Source organism: Rhinoderma darwinii, chromosome 12 (assembly GCF_050947455.1).
Source record: "Rhinoderma darwinii isolate aRhiDar2 chromosome 12, aRhiDar2.hap1, whole genome shotgun sequence".
Lineage (NCBI taxonomy): Eukaryota > Metazoa > Chordata > Amphibia > Anura > Rhinodermatidae > Rhinoderma > Rhinoderma darwinii.
Window position 1 is genome coordinate 69,360,073 of NC_134698.1, and position 23,086 is coordinate 69,383,158.

At 44.8% G+C, this 23,086-nt stretch overlaps 2 protein-coding genes across 3 annotated transcripts; both read left to right on the forward strand.

The window, feature by feature from the left end:
* The first annotated feature begins 298 nt into the window (after nucleotides 1–298).
* On the forward strand, nucleotides 299–13,147 carry CDCA4 (cell division cycle associated 4). Of its 2 annotated transcripts, XM_075843812.1 has the most exons (3): nucleotides 4,505–4,625; nucleotides 7,095–7,336; nucleotides 7,905–13,147. In XM_075843812.1, the coding sequence occupies exon 3, from the start codon at nucleotides 7,911–7,913 to the stop codon at nucleotides 8,652–8,654; it is 744 nt and encodes a 247-aa protein (XP_075699927.1). In that variant the 5' UTR covers nucleotides 4,505–4,625; nucleotides 7,095–7,336; nucleotides 7,905–7,910; the 3' UTR covers nucleotides 8,655–13,147. The 2 variants fall into 2 exon arrangements, with proteins under 2 accessions (XP_075699926.1, XP_075699927.1); XM_075843811.1 differs by lacking the exons at nucleotides 4,505–4,625; nucleotides 7,095–7,336 and adding an exon at nucleotides 299–493.
* Nucleotides 13,148–17,160: 4,013 nt separating this feature from the next.
* On the forward strand, nucleotides 17,161–22,669 carry LOC142664637 (SERTA domain-containing protein 2-like). Its single transcript, XM_075843814.1, has 2 exons — nucleotides 17,161–17,515; nucleotides 21,454–22,669. Exon 2 carries the CDS (start codon nucleotides 21,458–21,460, stop codon nucleotides 22,283–22,285), a length of 828 nt encoding a protein of 275 aa, XP_075699929.1. The 5' UTR covers nucleotides 17,161–17,515; nucleotides 21,454–21,457; the 3' UTR covers nucleotides 22,286–22,669.
* Nucleotides 22,670–23,086: the final 417 nt, after the last annotated feature.

Consider the following 23,086-nt stretch of genomic DNA (forward strand, 5'->3'; position numbering starts at 1 on the left):
GTGAATGAGGCCTAATGCGGTCCGTCGGGTGCCATTTGTATTCATCGCATGACGGAGCTACAGCGCAGTATTGAGGCGACTTTTTCTCACTCTAAAAAACTCTTCACAGCCATTTTCTCCCCTTTTAATAAAGCCCCCCCTTTGTGTGTACTGGGGGAGCACAATACAGAGAATGGCTCTTTGTACAGCGGGAGCCGGCTCTGCCTCCCTGCTGAGTTTCGAACCTTGTGCCTATTTTTCCGGACCAATCACAAAGAAGGAAAGGGGAGGGGACTAGAGCTCCATAGTAACACGCAGTTGGCTAAAACTAGAGTGGGCGGAGCTTGGTTTGTGCTGCTTCTCCCCTTGTGTCTGCAGAGAGAGCGGGACGAGAAACACCGCCGGAACCTGACGCGCTCGGTGGAGGACGAGCAACGTTGTAGTTTCACTGCCGAAGTCGTGACTTCCCGCTCTGTGTATGCCGTTCTCTCGCGAGCCGGGCTGACATCGCACGGTGAGTGAGTCAAGAAGGAAGAGGGGTGGGAGCTGGGCCGTGAGAACCTAATTCTGAACAGCTGGGTTCCGCGGCTCGTAGTCTCTGGTAATTAATGGCGTTTTTAATTTTGTAGAGTTTTATAAGTAACTCTGTGTGGAAGCGACATTGTGGAGGGAATGTAACAATGGACGACTATAAAATGGCGCCTGCTCGCTCCCTAGTCATCGGGCAGCTATGTAGTGACGTCACTACGGAAGCCTCTGCCGTTCAGTCTGCTACTTGTATCATTGAAGTACATAGAGCTGCTGTATACAGATCCTTGTATAATATGTAACCGTGTAATATACAGTGCCACTGGCCTGTTTTTGCCTTCACAATGCAGCAAATGTGTTATTTGTTCTGTTTTGCACGGTAATTAGTTTTTTTCCAATTCATTTGGAACACGTGATCCTCTGATCGCTTCTATAATACAATAACACTGGTAGGTCATGTATTAGACCCTTTCTTAGGTGTATACATAGGACAGGCCTAGGAGTCTGTTAGGGCAGAGGGAGCTCCTTCTGTCTAACTCCTTAGGTGCTGTGGTCACTATGATGATGGTATCTAAGGGGTTTAAAGGGGTATTCCAGCATCTTGAGATCCCCACCAATCGCCAGAATAGGAGACCCTGCTCCTACGTCCACCCCCCCAGTCGCAGGACGGCAGCTAGGAGAGGGATGGATGGATGGAGCTGGGGCCGGGCGTGCGCCACTCTGTTCAAAGCAATGCACTCAGCTGATTCTGTCAGCCTTATAGATTTTGAATGCAGCGGCACAGCCCATGCCCAGCGTCCATTCCATTCAAGCTCCTCTTGACCACCGTTTTGCGTCTAGGGGGAGCGGAGGATCCCCATTTTGGCGATCGGTGGATTTTTCACATTCTAGTGTTTAGGTGAAGAATTCTGGAGCCTGGAATACCCCTTTAAATGGACTGAATGACCGGTCTCTCAGATCCTGGCCGATACAGTAGCGCATTGGCTGCTAGTTCAGCTGTTACCAAGATGTTTTAGTACAGTGGTTCCCGGTATATAGATATTGTAGAAGCGGTGCATGTCAACATGGTGTGTTGAGCCTACTTTTGATCACCTCTTTGCCCCGTTTCAGTTTCTTCACGCTTTTCAATATCTATGCTTACTATCAGTGAATGGAAACTTTGAAAGACTGCCAAGACGGGTTCTCTCTTGTCCTGATTGCTGGAGTCCAGGCTGCTGGGCCAGATTCACACGAGCGTGTTCGGTCCGTGATATACGGACCGTATGTCGGCAGTATTTCCCGGACCAAATACACTGCAGGAAGTCGGGCTCATAGCGTCACAGTTATCTCTGACGCTAGGAGTCCCTGCCTCGCTGTGGAAAAACTGTCCCGTGTTTTCAGTACGGGACAGTTTTTCCGCAGCAAAGCAGGCACTCCTAGCGTCATGGATAACTATGACGCTATGAGCCCGGCTTCCTGCTGTGTGTTCGGTCCGGGGAATACTGCCGACATACGGTCCGTATATCACGGACCGAACACGCTCGTGTGAATCCAGCCTAAGGGGATTACCTGGACTGAATACAATTGTTGCAACCCCTCAGCTGTGAGAAGTATTATAGGCTGAAAAGCTATGCAGACCTAAGATCTTAATGATGAAGCATCAAAAGTTTTAGAACTATTAATTAGAAAGTTGCTAATCTCAGTATACAATGACTACTACGCTGAACACGTCCATGGACCGCTAAAGGCCCGAACTGTAGTAGCGATCGTTCATCTCTATACGGTTTGTATCGGCCCGTGTAAAAGGTCCCTTAAACGATCGCCGGTTTATATATTATATCTTCTCTCGTTATGGGCAGAAATCTTCCTGTGTAAAACCAGCTTAAAGAGGATTTCCCCTAATCAATAGTTATCACCTATCAGGATAGGTGATAAATATCTGATCGGTGGGGGTCCGACCACTGGGAGACACACCAATCCCTGAGAGAGCATCCGGCAGCCCCATAGAAGTGAATGGAGCGGTGGCTGAGCATGCACAGTACTGCTACATTCATATGGTGCGCGCAGGGACGGCCAGGTAAGCCTGTTCTCGTGATCGGTGGGGGTCCCAGGGGTCAGACCCCCACTGATCTGATATTTATCACCTATCCTGTGGATAGGTGACAAATATTGATTATGGGAAAGACCCTTTAAGTGCTGCGATCTGAACAAGTCTTCCACTGCCTGTGTTTCCTACATAGGGTGACCCCTGTAGACTTTGTTTTCTTATATAATACAGTTTTAACAGTGGCTCTGTTTTATGTCATGTGTAATCTGATTCCTTGGCTGGCTGTAGTAAAGATGTCGAAACCTGCACCGTAGAAGCAAAGACCGTGCTGTCTACTGTTCAGAACTGCGGTCTCAAGCATGGAAAACTGATGGCGGAGACTGAAACATTACTGAAAGCAATATCCAGCCACAATCTAAACACGAGCACACGTCACCTACTGTAAACCTCCACGATCTCTAGCTGCCACATACAACGTACACGGTACCACATCATGGAATAAATTAATGCACCAAAAAAAGCAGTACGATGACTTTCTACGCTTTAAAGAGCCGTTTCTTTTAGTCAATGTGGAAGTTGGAGGACTCGAGCACACGACCGTGTTTTTCTGCAATGTTATATCCGCATTTTTTTATTTTTTTTGGGTGGCTCACTGACCCATTTATTACTATTTGGCCATGCACACATCAGTGTTTTTTTATGGATCTGTTTAGTTACGCAAATTTATAGAACCTTTCCTATCCCTGTCTGCTGTTGTGAACCTCCTCCGCCATTCAAGTCTATGGGTCTGCAAAAATAATGCACTGCACATGAAAGCCGTCCGTGTGCTCTTTGCATTTTGTGGATACATTGCTAGGAAATGCCTGGGAAATCTAATCACATGATCTTCCTATCCGATCATGGACCGCAAAATACGGACAACCTACGGAAACAACACGGCCGTAATATACAGAATGAGGAATTACAGACGCTAATACGGACGCTAGAATCCATAGTTTGCAACCCGATCAACGGCAACGGTCGTGAGCACAAGGCCCAACTGCGCAAATGAGACTGCACATAAAACTCCCGTTCATGGCTTCTTGATTTTGCATATAGGGGTTTCCCAACTGGATGTCCCTTTAAGAGCAAGCTGACCTGGTGATCAGATGACTGCTGCAGGTCCAGCTGCTGAAAACCCTGGTGATGGCGCCAAGAAAGCTGTGGTCAGTAGTGAATCTGTAGTATTACGTGGTACACGGTCAAACGTGTGGTCATGATACATGGTCATGCCCAGTCTCAGACCAATTATCCCCCCACCCTCATTAACATACATGTTTAGCATAGTCTTGGTTTTTGCCATACGCAGAGGGGAGAAGTAGCTGCCAGACACCTCCAGCGGTGCTCATCACCCACGGGAAAGGGGATCGGTATGACGGTCTCCATACACAACTATGGGACGTTTAGTATGGAGCGCAGATTTTCTGTTCTTTATGCTGTTTAGGGCTCATGCATATTATGGCTCCATATAACCACAGCTGTAGGAAGCCACAATGCTACACCTATGGCCCATACAGCAGCCCCATATGCCTGAAAAATAATCATAGCATGTTCCATCACGTGCTGTATAATGGGGAGCATCTATGGGAGAATACCTCCGTATACAGTGCTGTACGCCTCCATAACACACAATCCGGTGTCCATGGACAGTGTGCATAGAGCCGTAGTCTTTACAATGTCAGTCACTAGGGGGTCATATCCATATCCCTATTTAGTATGACTCCTTTAGAGCGTGTTTTTATTTGTATCCTTAAAAATGTGTAGGGTTCTGGCATGTTGGTGTGAAACGCTTCTACAGATCTAAAATGTAACATGATATATGTGAAATAGTCAGAGAAATCTCTCCCGCTGACTGACACCCCTTTCCTTTCTGGATATGTAAATGGTCGCGTGCATGAGACTTGTGCGTATCGACCATAAAAAAAAAAACCACCACATGCCCGGCATTTCTATCATGTATTTTTTCTTTCCCTCTGCTATTTGCACATACAGAGCAGCGCAGCCTGAGTTGTGTGACATCATCGTAGCGTCCCTCCGGCTGAGATTGTAGAGCGTAAGTCAGTATAAAATGTCATCGCTTTTTCCTATTGTTTTTTTTTTTTTGTTTTTTGTTTTATTTTATTATTGTAAATGTATACAAAGCTTTTTTATTTTTCTGCTTTATTACACCACATACGGTATTTATAAGTGAACATGTTGCAGTGTTAGAATTTCATTTGTGCTATGATTAATTTGCTTATCTGATAACATACGCTGAAACGTGTTCCTATCCTCCGCACTGGACCAGCTTAAGCTTTCCTGCTCCATTTTAACAATAACCCCCCCCCCTCAGGCTACGACTCTCAGCTAGACCGGCTGGGATCCTGAATTCATTCAGCTCAGTCACAAAGCAATGACTGTCGTTTTGTCTCCTCCATTATGTGGCTTGTAATATAAAAACATAAAGGATGTAATGTTGGGCCGGGGTCTGAGTTTGTGTTATGTTTCTTGCATAAGAATAACCTGCAGTGGCCAAAAATCAGTGGGGGGGGATAAAAATTTATATTAAAGAGTCTCTGTCACCAGATTATAAGTGTCCTGTCTCCTGCATAATCTGATCGGCGCTGTAATGTAGATAAGTGTTTTTTTATTTAGAAAAACGATAACTTTTCACCAAGTTGTGACCTTTATTAGCTTTACGCTAATGACTTAATGCCCAACTGGGCGTGTTTTTACTTTGGTCATCGTCATACACTTCTCTCCACAACGCCCACTTGGTCAAAAGTTAGAACACGCCCAGTTGGGCATTAAGACAGTAATTCGCATAAAGCTAAAATCACTCATAAGTTGGTGAAAAGTGATCATTTTTCTAAATAAACACTGCTGTAATCTACATTACAGCGCCGATCACATCATGTACAAGATAGGCCACTTATAATGTGGTGACAGAGCCTCTTTAAAGTAAAAAAAAACGGGCTACCCAGAATGCATAGGAAGTAATAGCAGTGGCTTGGCCAATATTTGTGGGATTGTATTTCAGGAATTCATGCTTAGTAAGGGGTCTCTAGATATGAAGTGTATATAGACTTTATTGTATGTAAATTGGAGAGTTTTAATGCTGAAACTAAATCTAATGGGGGAGGGGGGTTGAGAGCCACGGTGGAAAGCGGTTGTTTCAGGATAGACATTGGTGGCATATGACTAGGTTATGACACTAATGTCCGAGTGGCGGTGTCTGACTGCTGTAGCGCCCGCTTATCACTAAAACTGAGCGGCTGTGGTGCTAGGGAAGTATAATTACTTTAGCAGTCAGTCACCTGCAGATAGGGCTGGGTAACCAGCCGCTCACTGCGTGCTCTCGAAGAAGCATGAAAGTGGTCACGTGAGCACAGACGTGCGACTGCGTGACGTCAACACCTTTTTAAGGAGGCATTCATTGGTGGCAGATGAGAAGACTCTGCTGTAGTGGGTGGAATTTAATTTGATTTTGAAAGAATCAAAATCGTGGCGCATTGAAAGGGCAAATTAAGTCAAATGACCCAGTCCTACCTGTGGGTCACGTTGTTGGTATTTCGCTTGGATATGCTGTCCATGGCTATCCTGAGACAAACCCTTTTGAGTGAATCTTCACGTTGCCATCACTGTAAATAAAATCTGAGGGCTTTGTTTTTTGAAAATTCTTCAATATGTTACTACTCTTTTTACAACATGAAACTATCCAATAATAACCCTACAGTTTATCGGAGAGTTACACATTCCCTGTTGATGCCCTGCAGGTGTCCGCAGAATAACAGCCATTTATATCACCCTGTATTTTGTGAATCGGCTGCACATCGATAATGGGAGTTTAAAAAGGTGTGATTCTGAGACGACATCGCTTGGAATGCAAATCCCCTATTATAATCTTTAAAGTGGCCGCATATGAACGCTCCGTCCCAATCGTTGCCCTGTGTAAACAGGGAAACAATCACCGATGAACAAGAAAACGCCCGTACGTCGGCTGATCTGCTCGTTTATGCAGCTATAAATATTATCGTTGTCTGCAGCGCGTCTCCCTGTGTAAACAGACGTGCTGCCGACATTATGCAAATGCATTGGGACGAGCGATTGGAGTAACGAGCGCTCCTCTCCATACATAGCCAACCCATGCTCCTTGTGAAAGGAGAGAACGAGCGCCAATCCTAGAGCTGTCTCATTGATCGGCGCTCGTTTTTCCCTGCCCATAAATGGGCTATTCCAATATGGACTCCTATGACGTAGCTATTTGGCATATTATTAATGGGAGTCCAGCAGGTGGCACCCCCATTGCAGTCTAGTAGGAGTGGTTCCTGATCTCGAATTGGTCCCTTGTTTCAGTGCAGAAATGGCGGTCCATTGCTCGCCTCATCAGAGCACCTGTAAGTTTCTGTAAGCAGCAACCAGAAGGTGTCTGTCTATATTTTGTGACTTTAAATCTTGGTGTTTTTTTTTTGTTTTTTTCTCCTACATGTGTTTTTGCTGAAGGGATTTTGCACTAACTGGTATATTTTTATTTTCTGTGTAGAGTTAAGACTCTGGCGTTTCCTGATGCCTGATCATTTAGAGAAACATTCTTCTCATTTGAGGATCATCCATAGTTCTTAGTTGTGCAATGGATCAAGGATCTCCAAAGCACCATGCATTCTCCAGTGCAGACTTTATCATTGGCCTACAAATGAGCAGGACCAACGATGTTTGCCACTTTTCTTTACTTCGATATGCCGCAGTATACACACGAAGAAAACATTATAATTGCCTTCTAAAGAGGTATACGTTTATTTTAGAACATGAGTGATTGTGATTGCATTTGCAGTCTATCTTGAAAGGGGTTGTCCAGGTTGGGGGCTGTTTTACATACTGATGACCTATCCACAGGATATGTCATCGGCATATGACCGGTGGAGGCCTCGAGCCCCGCACCAATCAGCTGTTCCGGGAAGTTATGCAGTGGCCGGTGCCAGAAGAAGATTGCTCCATACGCTGTGTAGTGGCCGTGCTGCAGTAACCCAGCATGGCTGCTATACAGTGAACGGAGCCTTCTGCTTCTGGCACCGGCTACTGCATAACTTCCCGGAACAGCTGATCGGTGCGGCCCCCGGTTGTCGGACCCCCTACAGATCATATACTGAATACCTGTTCTATGGATAGGTCAGCAGTACGAAAAACAGCCCCCCCAGCTTGGACAACCCCTTTAAATCATCGGTCGTCTCAGTATATAAGTCTACTTTTCTGCCAATGTTTGTGTATCGTGTGTAACATAAGCGGTGATGCGTCCATGAAATTCTACAGCTCGGAGCCTTCATTTACATTTTTTTTTTTTTTTTTACTCTTACAGGACACCATGTTTACTCGAGGAATTAAGAGAAAGTGCTTTGAAGCAGAAGCGATTGACGGGTCCTCAGTCGACATAAAGACACTTCCGTCCTATACTCTAGAACGACAGTCAATGTTGGACATGTCACTAGTGAAGCTTCAACTGTGCCACATGTTGGTAGAACCAAACCTCTGCCGTTCGGTGCTCATCGCCAACACCGTAAGGCAGATACAAGAGGAAATGACTCAAGACGGCAGCTGGCAGTTTTTCCACGTCCACCAAACCGATCATCCGGCTCCTTTGGATCGTCTCGTTTCTACAGAAATTCTGTGTCATTCGTCGAATAAGGATCAAGCTGAAGAGAAGCACATAGACGATGCTTATATCACGTACAGCGAAGAGTTGGAGGTGCAAGAGACTCAGGAGATTTCTGAGATATCGACAGTCACGTCCGTTAAAGCCGTGCAAAACGCTTCAACCGGCTTATGGGAGATTGAAAGCCCGCAGGAAAATAGAGCGAACCTTCAAAAATCCTTAGACCATATATTTGAAACCTTGGAAAATAGAAATACAAATTCCATGGAAGACTTGTTTTCTGAGGTTGACACTTCATATTACGACCTTGATACTGTTCTCACTGGGATGATGGGAAATTCAAAATTGGGCCACTGCGATATGCTAGAGAACTTATCCCAGTCCGCTGCCCCCACTCACTGCAAGGCAGAGCTCAATGAGATTGATCATATTGTGGAGATTCTTGTAGAATCCTGAAGATGATATTCCATTATGCATGATGGCATGTTTTTGAACTATGGTTTGGTTAAAGAGCATTTCCACCTTGAGTCGTCCTCTTCTGCCAGGTTATATTAGCTATTCCGTAGTTATATCTGGGAATGCTGTGTAGCGACAACATGGCCGCCATTCCGCTTTCCACAAGGGGTTGTTACCCAGCTTAGCTTATCAGCCTATGTATGGAATGATATATCTCCTGTCTAGGCAGGCTTGTCGTTCAGGAGTCTGGATAACGCCCCCTATGGCAGCTGCGGTGGAAATGCTCCTCATTCTAAATGACCCCGTGTACCATATTCACCAGTCTCTTTTATATTCGTTTGTTTTCAGCATCTGTAGCGCTGCCATTAAAGGGTTTGTATGAGAATAGAATAAAAACAGTTTTCCTTCCAAAAACAGCGGCACTTGTCCAAAGGCTGTGTCTGGTATTGCAGCGCAGGCTAATGCACTTAACTGGGGATGAGTTGCAATACCAGATCCAGCCAATGGACAAGAGAGGTGCTGTTTAGGGAAGAAAGCAGCCACGTTTTTATTTCGTTCTCATAGAAAATTAAAATCACCAAACGTAGTAATGACCTTGCTATAAGGTGAGACATTTTTTATTTTTTTTGAAGGAAAGACGGTTTGTGAAATAAAAGAAAAAAACACATCACTACTTCAGGTTGTATTGCCTACTCCTGCACTTTGTGCTGAATTATTAGTGCCATTGAATTTCTACAGTAATCCTCCTTATGGTCCTGTAATCGGCACAAAAATGTAATGGTTGTATTAAATTATTTCATAGAGCTGTAATCCAGTAGTCTCCAACCTGCAGCTCCCCAGCTGTTGGGGAACTATGACCACCAGCATTCTGGGAGATGTAGTTTCTCAACAGATGGGGAGCTGCAGGTCGGAGACTACTGCTGTTAACCAAGTTATTGAAGGGGTTGTCCACTACCCGACAACTGATGACCTATCCACCGGATAGTTCATCAGTATACGATCGGTGTGGGTCCGACACCCGGACCTCGTGCCGATCAGCTGCTCTGGCTGCCTGTGGGCATCGGATATCCTTGCATGGTATGCAATGTACGGAGCCGGAAGCAGTTGGCTCTGTACATTGCATAGCGGCCGTGCTGCAGAACTGCAGCTTGGCCGCTATTCCCTAACTGGAGCCATCCGCTTCCGGCATGGATGTCCGGTTCTCGGAGGCAGCTGGATCAGCTGATCGGTGCGGTGTCTGACCCGCACCGATCATATACCGATGACCTATCCGGTGTCAGATAGTGGAAAACCTCGTTAAGGCATCAAAATGAGAAACTAGTTATGCCATATTTGTCAATGGCAGAAGAGCTGCTACCCAAAGTGCAGCAGTGTCCCAACATGTGGATCTTCAGCTGATGTGAAACTGACTCCCAGCATGCTCTTGCTGCTGCCATGACTTGCTGGGAGTTGTAGTTTCCCAAAAGCTACAGGTAGCTGACTACAGCCGTAGAGGATAATGTATTGTTACACGAATAACATCTATGTATGTTCATTCTTTTTAGTTACACTAATCTGCAGTATTTATTTTATATAGTTTTTTTTTCTAATTTTTATCTCATTCTTAATCACATATTTATTTTTTCTTAGTACCAACTTTTTTTTTATATAACACGCAATTAATGGCCCATTTACACGGGACAATACTATTCCATACGCGATCAATAATGTGCCAGACGGTTGTGGATGTTACTCCGTTCATGATAAAGAAAACATTTTTGGGGGCAGGTTTAGCATAAATGCCAGTTTCATTGATAAATCCAGCAATCGGCCATATTTATGAAGCCCTAGTTCCACTTTGTCTGACTTCTAGTGAAGTGGACGGGGCATCAGTATTTTACAACTTATTTATGAACGTTCTGACCTGGTGTTTCATCATAGCCTAGGCCAGAGTCATCAATGCGCCTGTCCTGTTGATAATGCTGGCGCACTTTGCACTGGGAGAGACTGGCGCACCGCTTACACAGTATTAATAGATCTCTCCCTTATACGCGACCAATTAAAAATGTATAACACAAATGATTGTTTTCAACTTTATCAGTTGGAATTTATTATGTAACTTACATAAACCAACTGTTGAGTGCTGGTTATTGGATGAATTGTACCGATGGTACCACCCGTGTAATTGGGCCTAAGGTCTTGTTCACACAATGTAGATCTGCACTAGTGTGTGTTGTGGTTTTTTTTTTAATAGTCAAAAATGGATTGGATCCAAAAGTAAATATGTATTATCCTTTTTTTATACTCCGTCTGTTTAGGATCCACTTCTGACTTGGCTATAAAAAAAAATTTTTTTTTATAGCACAACTACATGGTGCAAACAAGGTGTTAAGACTTTGACTCAATCAACCTAACCTGTTTATTGCAGCAATAATTACTGAATTGTAATATTAAAGGGGCACTTCAGCCATCAACCATAGTCGCCTATCCAGGAGGAATGGGGCACGTAGCTCCGAATCGGTGTGGAGCCCGTACTGATCACTAAAATGGGAAACCTCAGTTCCTCCCAGAGAGGTGATTGGTGACTGTAATATTCCTTTAATGTGTACTTCCACTTTTGTATAAATTGAGATATCCGACTATTCCATCAGGGGGCTCCATAAGCTGGGACCAATCGCTGGAATAAAGGGGGGCCGCATTGTGTGCTACCCTTGGCATACAGCTCGGAGACTTCTGTCTCTCCTGATATTGACAGGAGCTCCTCCATTGAGCTTCGCTTTGTTATATCAATCGATGTGGTTCCAGTTGAGGAGATTCCACTATCGCGGTTTTCTGACTTTCCTAAATAGACATGTCAAGATATGTAAAATTGCAGGTATTAAAATATTAGTATTTGCATTCTTACTGGTGGGAATTTTTTTTTGATTGCCCCGGAAATGTTTACATGCGTTTAAAGCAATAGTCCTTTATACAGGTTGATTGTCAAAGTACGAGCTGCACCATATTCATCACGGTTCATGCATATACACAATGTTTACAGATTGTCGTCATTGTTTCGGGACCTAACATATAGTAGAAGAGCTAACGTATACGTGACTCATACTTATACATTCGTTATAGAGTGTATTTTACCCACTTAGTTCCTAAGGATCTCCTATATGTACAGGATTTTTTATTTTTTTTTTCTGTGGCAAGAGAATCCATTTTAGTAGAATGTATTTTGGGTTACATTTGTGAGCAGATTTAAATGTCATTTTGTCTTTTTTTTTTTTTATAAGCATTATCTCTTCAATAACGGAACTTTAAAATGCTGCTTCTTCAGCAAATATATTCATATTATAAGCCCAGAATATCCTGCTTGTTATAATGGTGTTACTGGGTGCTTTGGGCATCTGTTTTAAAGGGACACTAAAGTTAAACATAAATAAATTGGAACGTCATGATATTCTCCTTTGACTTTGTTCTGTCAAATACAATTCAAATGTTGGAGAATAGTTTTCAATACATGTACCAGGAGGTATCCATTTAGTCTCCCACTCCAATGCTTGTACTTTTAAAAAGAGGTGGGGGCTCCGGCTGGTCTTTGCAGTGGAGACCAAGCATATTCAAGGGGTTGTCCAGCCACATGAAATGCTTTACAAAGAGCTTACAAAATATGAAATCACAAAATAAGTAATTCACCTTACCAAACCAATGACGATCCCGTGTTGATACTTATCGGGCCTCCCGCCTATAGTTTCTCTTTCTGCTTCAGCCTCGGCTTGTCAACACGATGTGACCGTTGCAGCCGATCACTGGCCTCAGTGGTGTCCACATGTTACTGCTACAGCCAGTGATTGGCTGCAGCGGTCAAATTTTGTCAAAACTGCGGGAGTAGGAAGAATGGAGACCGGTGGGGGACCCTAAAAGTGTTGGCATGGGAGGAGCAGTGGATTGGTCAGGTGAGTATTAGTTTTTTTTTTTTACAGCAGTAAATAAATTGTATGGGACTGGACAACCCCTTTAAATCTCGTCCCTATCTCAAAGACCGGGAAGTGAAGAAACCAGTTCTATGCCAAATTTCTGCAATTACCATAGGTGACTTTATTAGAAATGGTACTGTAGTATGAATCGGGCTCATAACCTAGTCTTAGACTTATCGGTTAATACATTGGCTGCCAAAAAAATAAAGATTTAGTGCCTTTAAGTCTTCCATAGAACAGGTTAAGCAGCTGTTTTTCTTATACACTCCGTAAAAGACTACAAGTGCATTTGGATTATGATGCCGGAGCCTATAGTCGCTGCCGGTTCATAGAAATGTTATGCATGACTTCCCTGGGTGTTATACAGTTCCACTCATGGTATGTGCACTTGGGTCTGATGCATTTACAGTGATATCAGTATTGGATTATCTTGCTCTTTTTTTTTTTTTTTCTTTTTTTTATTATTATAGCCTGCTTTGTGATATTATACATACAATTTTGCAATGAATGTAGTTTTAAGTATGTTTTAATAAACAAGTCTTTTTGAATTTGTTTAATACATTTCTAATTTCTGCTTTCATATTTAGATTAAATATCTAAGGAGGTGACAGAGCAGATGGGCGTTAAGACTAAATCCACTTCATAACCAGTTATTTTTCATTCATTCATACATATATATTATTATTATATTTTTATTTATTCTCAAATTGCATCTAAAATTAAAAGCTAATCTACAGCATATATGTTAGAAAACAATATGGGACAAATGGAAGGGAGTATGACTGAAGGATCAGACTAGTCCGTAACCATAGAGATGTATAGATCTGCAAAGTAGCTGTAGACCCAATGGTAGGACACTTTTAATCAAGACCTGTTGCAAAGCTGCTTCATTTTCGATGCATTGGAGCAACAAAAATTTCATAAAATATGGGCATAGCCTTTAGGACCGTTCTTGAGATATTTGAATGTCTATGGGGTCAGGAAGACCCCTGCCTGGTGAGATGACTGCTGGCTGCCGCATTCAGGCAGGTAATCGGTACAGAGGTGGTTGCTGTTTCTGTAATTGCCATAGAAGATAATGGGAGGACAGAAATGGCATAGCACAGCAAACTGCTGTTTTTGGAACCCTGACCACTTCCACATGGAATCCCTGCCTGGATGTGGTGGCCGTCTGACAGGACTCGATCGGGGACCCTGTTCTTGAGATAGGAGTGGATCCCAGAGCTGGGACCAGCCTCTCAGACATTTATGGCATATCCTATGGATATGCCATAAATGGCTGTTATTTTCTGGCTGGTCACTTAAAGGGGTGTTCCCATATAAAACCCCGTAAGTTAGCACTGACTTAATTTCAGTTGGAAGGACTGCTAATAATCACAGTTTGGGATCAGTCACATGTATTTGCATCAGTATAATATTAGATGGAGACAATGGCCATGATACACGTAGGATAGTTTCCACTTTGGAGATGGCCTGAAACCTGCAACAAAGTCCATGGTTCACCTGGGCTTTGTGTATTTACCCTGTGCATAAGAATCATTTAAACCTGCTTCAAAAACAGAAGAAAATCCAGAATACCCTGAGGCTGGGTTCACACGAGCACATTAACGTCCGTAATGGACAGATGTATTTCGGCCGGAAGTCCCGGACCGAACTCAGTGCAGGGAGCCGGGCTCCTAGCATCGTAGTTATGTACGATTCTAGGAGTCCCTGCCTCTCCGTGGAACTACTGTCCCGTACTGAAAACATGATTACAGTACGGGACAGTTGTCCTGCAGAGAGGCAGGGACTCCTAGCATCGTACATAACTGCTGCTAGGAGCCCGGCTCCCTGCACTGAGTTCGGTCGGGGACTTCTGGCCGAAATACGTCCGTCCATTACGGACGTTATTGTGCTCGTGTGAACCCAGCCTAAAATGTATGCAGATTTCTTCCGGGGCATGTTCTGTGGCTGCTCATACACCTGGCAGAGCCTCGTATGTGGAGCCTGTATGACCTTGCACAGAGGATGTCTGACTCTTTAGCATGGAGCCACAAGGCTGCTGTGCACTGTCGGGTGCCATATGTATGGAGATATTCTCTAGAAGCAATGCTTCTAGATGAGAATACCTTGATACATACAGTGCCACATTGTTTGTCCTGTTGGATTTATGTGGAGTCTGGCATAGAAAGAAACAACTTATCTGTATGACATTGTAGGCATAGGGAGCTGCAGTACAGGCCCCAAGTACCTCCTATAGACCCAATTTCCAGCTGAAATCGTTTAAATGCTACAGAACTTTTTAAAATATACCAAGAATAACCTTTAATTTGCTGAATTAGAATACCCCAAGGTGTGGTCTGGTTTTAGCAAATTCATAATAAAACGTTTTAGCTTCCTGCCATACAAAAAGTTGTGTGTTTTGCAGGTTGTGTCTGTTTATGGCCAGTGCTTTTATAATCTGAGGCGTGTGTCCAAGCGTCATAGACTTGCGTTGTGCCACATAGTGGATGTCCGTTCCACTGCCAATCACTTATATGACCCTTGCGATACAGTGACTAAAGCTGGCTATCTATCGCTGACAGATGACCACCATGACATGGATGAAGTTGAAAACTGCGGCAGAGCTTGGGAGCCATTGGCTCTGTGCCACGGCCATTCTTGCCTTATCACTGTGCTGCATGTATTCCTGGCTGCCTGTGGGTCTGAGCTGGGTGGTGTTCTGTAGAGTTATGGTAGTAGACTCCTGGAGGAGGCTGCGTGGGGATTGGGGCACGGTTAAAGGCATGGCTCAAGAATAAATAAATTTTGTCATGGTGTGGCATGCCTCATATTTCCCTTTTCGTCGTTCATTAAAGTTTGGGAGGTGTGACTGGAGGCGTTCTAGTACAATTATTTTGTGGGCATAATTACTGATTGAGGGCAATATGTGCAGAGACGAGTGGTGGTTGCAAGAAGTGCTCACGGTGATCTGGCCCTGAATGAAAGAGAAGATGTCACCTGTGAGTCACGATGTAATTGTGTATTTTGTCTGGGTTTGATCAGCGCTGGATTCTCCTGTATATTCTGTAGTGCTGAATTTAGTAAGTAATATTTATCCAGGAACAGTGTCTTTGTAAGGCCCCAACAACGCCCTTGATAACTTATACACTATTCACCGTATGGTCCTGTCACAACTCAGTACCAAGTAGATTGCCAGACCCTCCTGAGTTCCAACAGTAGATTGCTACCTCGCTAAGGTTGCATGCTTCTGCTCTAAAGGAACGCTCTGGGCTAATTGGATACATTTTTAAGCCAAATAAAATGTATCGGTCATAACTGTAATGTTCCTTTAAGGGGTTGTTCACATAGGTTGAATATGCTGCTTAAAAGTACACGTCGTATCCGACCTAGAACCCGTAGGCAACACTGGCCGAAAGACCGCACCAAATTGTGGTGCATGTTTTTGGCAGAATTGTTGCTGCGGAAAGAGCAGTAAAAAAATAAAAGCCAAATACTTATTTTTACAGGTGTTATCATAGCGACGCGTCCCTCTGGTTTCTGTGCAGCCTGGCCTCTTGTGATGATGCTGTAGCCCTTGTGACCACTAAATCTTGTGATTGGCTGCAGCAGTCACTTTGGATGAAATGTCACCCCAGGAGACTGGGCTGCACGGAGAACAGGCTGATGTTTGCATGATTTCTCTGCAGGTTTTTTTTCCCCCCGCAGCCTGTGGATGAGATTTGTTCAAATTGACTTTTTATGGTTTGTGGTGTTGGGCCGGTTTCACAGGCGTCTTAATACAGCCCACTTTTGCCTCCTTATTAGGCCTCATGCACACGGCCATGCCCGTAATTACGGCCTGTGATTGCGGGCACTGCCGGCTGCATTTTCGGGCTGTGCTCCCGAAGTACGGAAGCATGGCCCGTAAAAAACGAAAAGCAGGGCATGCGCCATAATTCCCAGCAGCGACACCTATCCGTAGCGATACGGAAAGGTTTCCACGGCCAATAGAACTCGGCGGGTCTGTAATTGCGCACCGTATTTTTTACGGTCGTGTGCGTGGGGCCTCACTTACGCAAATTCTGGTCCAAACTTACCTCATGGATACCTTATTCTCGGTGTACTACTAGAAATTACAACGAAACCTGTCTCAAATAGAGCCTTTATCTCACAGGCCGGGTTCACACGTCACTTCAATATTACGCTGGTGAACCGGCCGACAAATCCACAACAAAATCCACATCTGTGACACTTGTTGCTCTAGCCTAATACAGTTCTAAAATGAGGCGGTGGCATTAGGGCCACCATGGCCAAACAGAGCAGTGACTTCAGTTGTTCCCTATGTGGAAAACGAGTGACCTTGCAGCAAATGGTCCCCCTAGGTAATGGGGTCGCTTGAAAGTGACATGTACGAAACGACACTACTGCCTACGCAATACAAGCGCTTCTCGTCCGACCACCATCACAGATCCGACCATTGTGAGCTGCTTGCCTGCGCTGCCTGGGCTTATAGAACGGTTGTGACGTCACCTTACCCGCCCTGCGCCCTCATTGGTCGTCTAAACTGCGCATCCTGCTTATCACCGTGTCTCCTCCCCTCTGACCAATCAGAAAATGGTTGCTGTGCTGCCCTGGCAGCTGTCATCCAATCAGAAGCCACGCACCTGACAAGGGCAGTCAATCAGCTGGGTATCCTTCACGCACTTTCGATGCCTAGTGCTGGCAGCGGATCCCTCGGATGCGCACACTTGAGGGGAACTCGGGGCGGGGGGGAGCCAGCCGTGAGCCCAACGGCCTCGGGGAGTAGAGAGGGAATGTGACCTGGCCCCCCTGCTTGTAGAAGTTGTCGCCTCATGATTAAGGTGACACCGGGAGGAGGAGGAGGAGGGGGGCAGCTCTGGAGCCGCAGTCAGAGACGGGAAAACCGAGGAGGAAGTGTCACCAGCAGCCGTGCGTGAGGTAAGTGACTGGTCAGACGGCACAGGCTGCGACATTACAAGTTCTGTCAGCGACATGTCCTCAGGTAAATGTTATTTTCACCTCCTGTGAGACATTTTTACCTAGACGTTGTATTCGGAGAAAATGTCTCTCGGGCTATGAGGAATATGTCGCACGTGAGGCGACACTTACGTTTTTCCCACACAATGACGACACTTCAGAAACACCAGACACGACGTACTTAAAAGGGTATTTAGTGTTTGTGTTCACCATAAACCCCTCACTAAATAAAGGGAGTTTCCTATAGAACTTTATTCAAACTTTTGCCATGGGGGGCACCCCCCCCCCTATCCATGTGAGGATCTAGTCATGTGACTGAATAGCTCCCGATCCTGGAAACCCCTTTTAAGTGGTATTCCCATCTGTAGCATATCTGCGATGTATTCTGTATCCGGTAAATATGGCGAGTCGCCCAATATCTGCAATTCGGATGTGTCCTAGATGTGATGGCCGCCATTATTTTTTTTGTGATCTGACACTGCTGAGCTCTGCTACAACAGTCATGTGACATACCGTGGACCTCTCAGAGGAGGAAAGTGGCTCCCTACTTCAAGGTCGTGTTTCTATAATATGCTGAGATGATGGCTAGCGCTACATGGTGACCCTGACCAATGAAAGTCATTGTGGCCACGTTGCGACCTGTGGGTTACCGCGACACAATAGTTGCAAAAAAATCCAGCAGGTTCGAACTTCTTGCAACTGTCGTGTCAGTCGTGGCAACCTGCTGGTCCCAATACAGCCACGTTGACTGTCATTACCTGAGACACCGGCCGGGCGGCACCGCAATCTTTTCAAAGTCTGGGACTGACGGAGATGGCGCTCGGCTATTTCCGTCCGCTCCATAGACACTGAGTGGAGCGTCAGGGCGCATACTCTACCGCTGCTTCACTCGCGTTTTTTTTTCCTCGCTGTGGGGGGTGCAGTGAGGAGGAACGGGGCTGGGTGGATACATTTTAATTGTGGGAAAACAGCTTTTTAAGGGGCTATTCCAGAATCGACAACTATCACCTATACACAGGATAGGTGATGATTGTGCCATCGCTGGGACCCCTACCAAACGCAAGAAAGGGGGTCCTGAACCCCTCCCCCGTTCCTCACTGCTCGACCGCAGTGAAGAGGACTCTAAATAGAATGGCGATCTAGTATCAACGCTAGCGCTCCGTTCAATGTCTATGGCCTTATTCACACGACCAGATCTGTTTTTGCTGCTAAAAACCTCTTGTTGCGCATCAGTGTTCACAGATCCACAACCCAAAAAATTGATCTTACCAGTTTGTCGAGCCGCAAATGTCAATTTACAGTGCGGATTCACTGCACATGTGTTAAAAAATAAATAAATTATATATACACATACTCTGCTCCTGCGGCGCTGCCATAGCAACGCTTCCCTGCTCTTCTAGCTGCTCCGCAACCCCCGTGATGACGTTTCATCGCATGACACCTGCAGTTAATGAGGCTGCAGCGGTCACGTGATGAAACATAGGGGTCAATCTGGCCCAATTTATACGCTCCAAATTGAAACAGCATTCGGTGCGAATATTCGGATGGATTTCCCAGCGCGTTCGGGGTCGACTGCACTGCAGGCTTTTCCGCAGCGCATCCGATCCGTATGAACATAGCCTAATAGTGCCACATTTTAGTCTCCATATTCCGGCTGCACGAACCAAACGCCCTGCGGTTATACTGAAACAAACTTGGTTCATATGAGGTCTAAGTTCGTTCCACAGACCCTATGGGTATGTGCACACAACCTATTTTCGGACCTAATTCAGGCGTTTTACGCCTCGATTTACGTCTGAAAAGACGGCTCCATTACGCCTGCAAACATATGCCCATTGCCTGCAATGGGTCTTACGATGTTCTGTTCGGACGAGGTGTAATTTTGTGTCGCTGTCAAAAGACGGCGCGTAAAAAGATGCCCGCGTCAAAGTGCAGGGCACTTCTTGGGGCGTTTTTGGAGCCGTTTTTCATTGACTCCAATGAAAAACAGCTCCAATTACGTCCGTAAAAAACACCGCGAAAAACGCAAGTACATGCAAAGACACTAGATCTAGCCATGAATAAGAACACAGATCGTGTTCGAAACGCGTAGGCTCCCTCAATTTGCCATTTTTGACCACCTTGTACTGCGTTCCTTCTCTTGTGTTTGCTATTTTATCGTTCACGCTTAATAAAGTGGAAACCGAGTTTCCTTTTATCACTATACCTCGCTGGATCCTACCTTTCTCTCGTACATGCAAAAACGTCTGAAATTCAGGAGCTGTTTTCGCCACTTGCACACTACAGTATTTTGAATCCGTATTTGGAATACATAACCAGATGTGGAATATAAACAGAGAAAAAGCATGGATAGGCATACAGTGGGATACGCCGCCCAAACTCCCCCGACACAGTGCTACTTGAAGCGCGGAGTCCGGGGAAGCCCCTGATGTCACTGTCCAGCCAGAGCAATCCGTTTACATCCTGTGAGATTGGGAAAGTCTTTGCCAAAGCAAACTGATTTACAAGTGTCTATGCTGAGTACTCCATAGTTACAAACCTGTGATTTGTGTATCATAACCTGCAAATACCTGTTGTTCCTACTAAAGTCCCTTAATATTACAGGTTGAAGCAACCGTTAAAGGTCTTCTCTTAGCCTGCGTTCACATCTGCGTCAGGGCTCCGTTCATGGGTTCCATCGGAGCTTTCAGTCAGGGGAACCCATCAACTGAATCCAAACGGAAACCATAGGTTTTCCGTTTGCATCACCATTGATTTCAATGGTGACCGATCCAGTGCAAATGGTTTTCATTTGTCCCCGTTGTGTAAAGGTTCGGTCATTTTGACGGAATGAATAGCGCAGTCTGTTACGGTATTGATCCTATCAAAATGACGGAACCTTCGCACAACGGTGACTAACGAAAACAGCTTGCACCGGATCCGTCACTATTGAAATCAATGGTGATGCAGACGGAAACCTATAGTTTCCGTTTGTCTCAGTTTGGGTTCCGATCATGGGTTCCAATCGTGTGAGCGATTAGCTTCTTCGTGTCTGTTCGTCTTTTTCCAGAAATAAATGTATCGGTGTACGGACTCAATGAGCCCGTACTCCGATACAACGGCTTTCCGGAGAAAGCCAAACAGAAAAGTAGCAGCTGAGTGCTTCAGCTGCTTCGTTCTAGTGATTGGTGGGGGTCTCAGTGCTCGGACCCCCACCAATCCAAACTTCTGACATGTCACTATGACATGTCAGAAGTTAGTCGAACGTTTAGCTACACTTTTTAAAGGTGTATTCCACAGGATATACCATAAATATATTGTGCAGGTCCCACCTCTGGAGAACAGGGGTCCCTGGTACCCTGCTTGCCTGGTGATGGTAGCCGCTGCATCCAAGAACAGAATGAATGACTTTCTCTATTCACTTCTATGGGAGTTACAGAAACAGCCAAGCAAGCTTGACACGACACAACGCTGGATTCACACATGGCCAGAAAAACGTGTTAGTCTGGCACCCACTGGTCTGGAAATCCTGCTAACCTGGCATGGGGCAAAATTAGCCCCAATGCCAGATAAGCAGCAGATAGCCTGGGGCTCACTGCTCTGCCTCAGCAGCTTTGAGGACCTATTCCTGCTCTTTTCATGTGGCATTGATACAGGTACGCTGCATGAACATTGTGAGGGAGGCCAGCCAGTAAACCCCTCCATGCACTAGCACATTAGCCGCCCTGCTCCTGGGATTGTTCAGCCCTGCAGTAAAGTATTGTCTGTTCTAGAAGTATGTGTGATTACACAATGTATTCAGTATCTGTGCAGGAAGGCTTTATATTTTTATTTGCCGATGGCCGTATACCTTTATTATGCCATTGGCTCTTTAAGATACTGCCTAGCATAACAGCTATAAACCAATTTTATTTTGACAGACCCATGCTTGGTAGAGGACTCAAACGCAAATTGAATGATTGTGAAGAGACCATGACCGACTTTCCTTGTGCCTACGAATGCAACCGAACCATGCCGTACAGTCATCAAAGGCAACTGGTGCTCAACATGTGCCTCAACAAGCTGCAAAGCTACAAAATGCTGGCTGAACCCAACCTGCACCGATCCGTTCTCATAGCCAATACAGTACGTCAAATTCAGGAGGAAACAAGGCAGGAGGCCGGCCAGCTGCCGGGAATTATCGGCAGTGACATCCCCTCCAGCTTAATGTACACGGGAAGCGACTCCTTAGACGACTCACTAAATTTACCTTTTGGAATTAACTCTGAATTTACAAGGGATTCCTGGCCCAATCAGAACCCAATGGACAGTTTGATGGAAGTTACAGACAATGACATGTCTTCTGCCATTTCCTCATTTCTCAAGGATCTGGATTTTGTTGAAGACATCAGCCCAACTCCAGCCCAGTGCCCTGCCGTGGAGGAACCACCAAAACCCATGGAAAGCGGATACAAAGGTGAAAAGCAGGATATAAGGGGAACTGAATGTGTATTTGGTTCTTTTGAACTGACAAGCTCCACCAGTTACTTAAAGGACTTGTCGGTGGATGATATCTTTGACGACATTGATACTTCTATGTACGACTCGGATTTTAGCTTTTCTTCCTTAATGTCGCCACGAATGCAGCCTGCTGTAGAAGAACCCCACAAGCTGTATACTATGTGCAATAATTCCTCAAACAGCAACTTGCAGGTCTGCAGGACAGATTTGAACGATCTGGACCACATCATGGAGATTCTAGTTGGATCCTGATCCTAGTTACTAAAGCCAGACCATGTGGTCTTGAAGGAGAAACGTATTTTAAACCACGTTTAGAAACATGGATGGCAATTTTAATTTACAGATGCACAAATGATCAGGATATATATATATATATATATATATATATATATATCTATGTCATGCCTACGGAATCCAAAACTGCCTAGTTATTGTCCTTCAGTATTATGCAACTGGAGATCTGAAGCAAAACACAACGTGAACTCCCTGAAGAAAACCAATATTTTTGTAGCCATGACAATATTTCTAAACCTTTTTTTTTTTTTTCGTATCGTAAAATAACCTAAAAGAGCCAACGCGAGATGTCACTTCTTGTATATAGTGGACACTACCTCTTTAAGACGAAGTGCAAAAATCTACTTGTGTGATTTGTGTTTATTTTCTTTCAATCTCTCAGTATTGATATTGTACATTTCAGATTACTTTTGTTAATTTATAAATTGCAATCCGAGGTATTAGTTGACCTGGTTCTGCTGTTGGTGTACCGTGGTCTGTGCTTGGCGTAGTATGAGCCATGTTCTAACCAGTGATCCAAACCCATATGTTTGCATAATCAGCCTATTGAATCACTTGGAACTTGTGACGTCAATGAGGAATGAAATGGGTTGTCTGGGACTAGAAAAGGTTTTTGTTTTTTATTTAATCCTGGGAAACCCTCATTTAAAGAGGCTCTGTCACCAGATTTACAACCCCTATCTGCTATTGCAGCAGATCGGCGCTGCAATGTAGATTACAGTAACGTTTTTATTTTTTAAAAACGAGCATTTTTGGCCA

Excerpts from the sequence above, each read along its gene's own strand:
- CDCA4 (XM_075843811.1), top strand. The coding sequence starts at position 7,911 with ATGTTTACTCGAGGAATTAAGAGAAAGTGCTTTGAAGCAGAAGCGATT.
- LOC142664637 (XM_075843814.1), top strand. The coding sequence starts at position 21,458 with ATGCTTGGTAGAGGACTCAAACGCAAATTGAATGATTGTGAAGAGACC.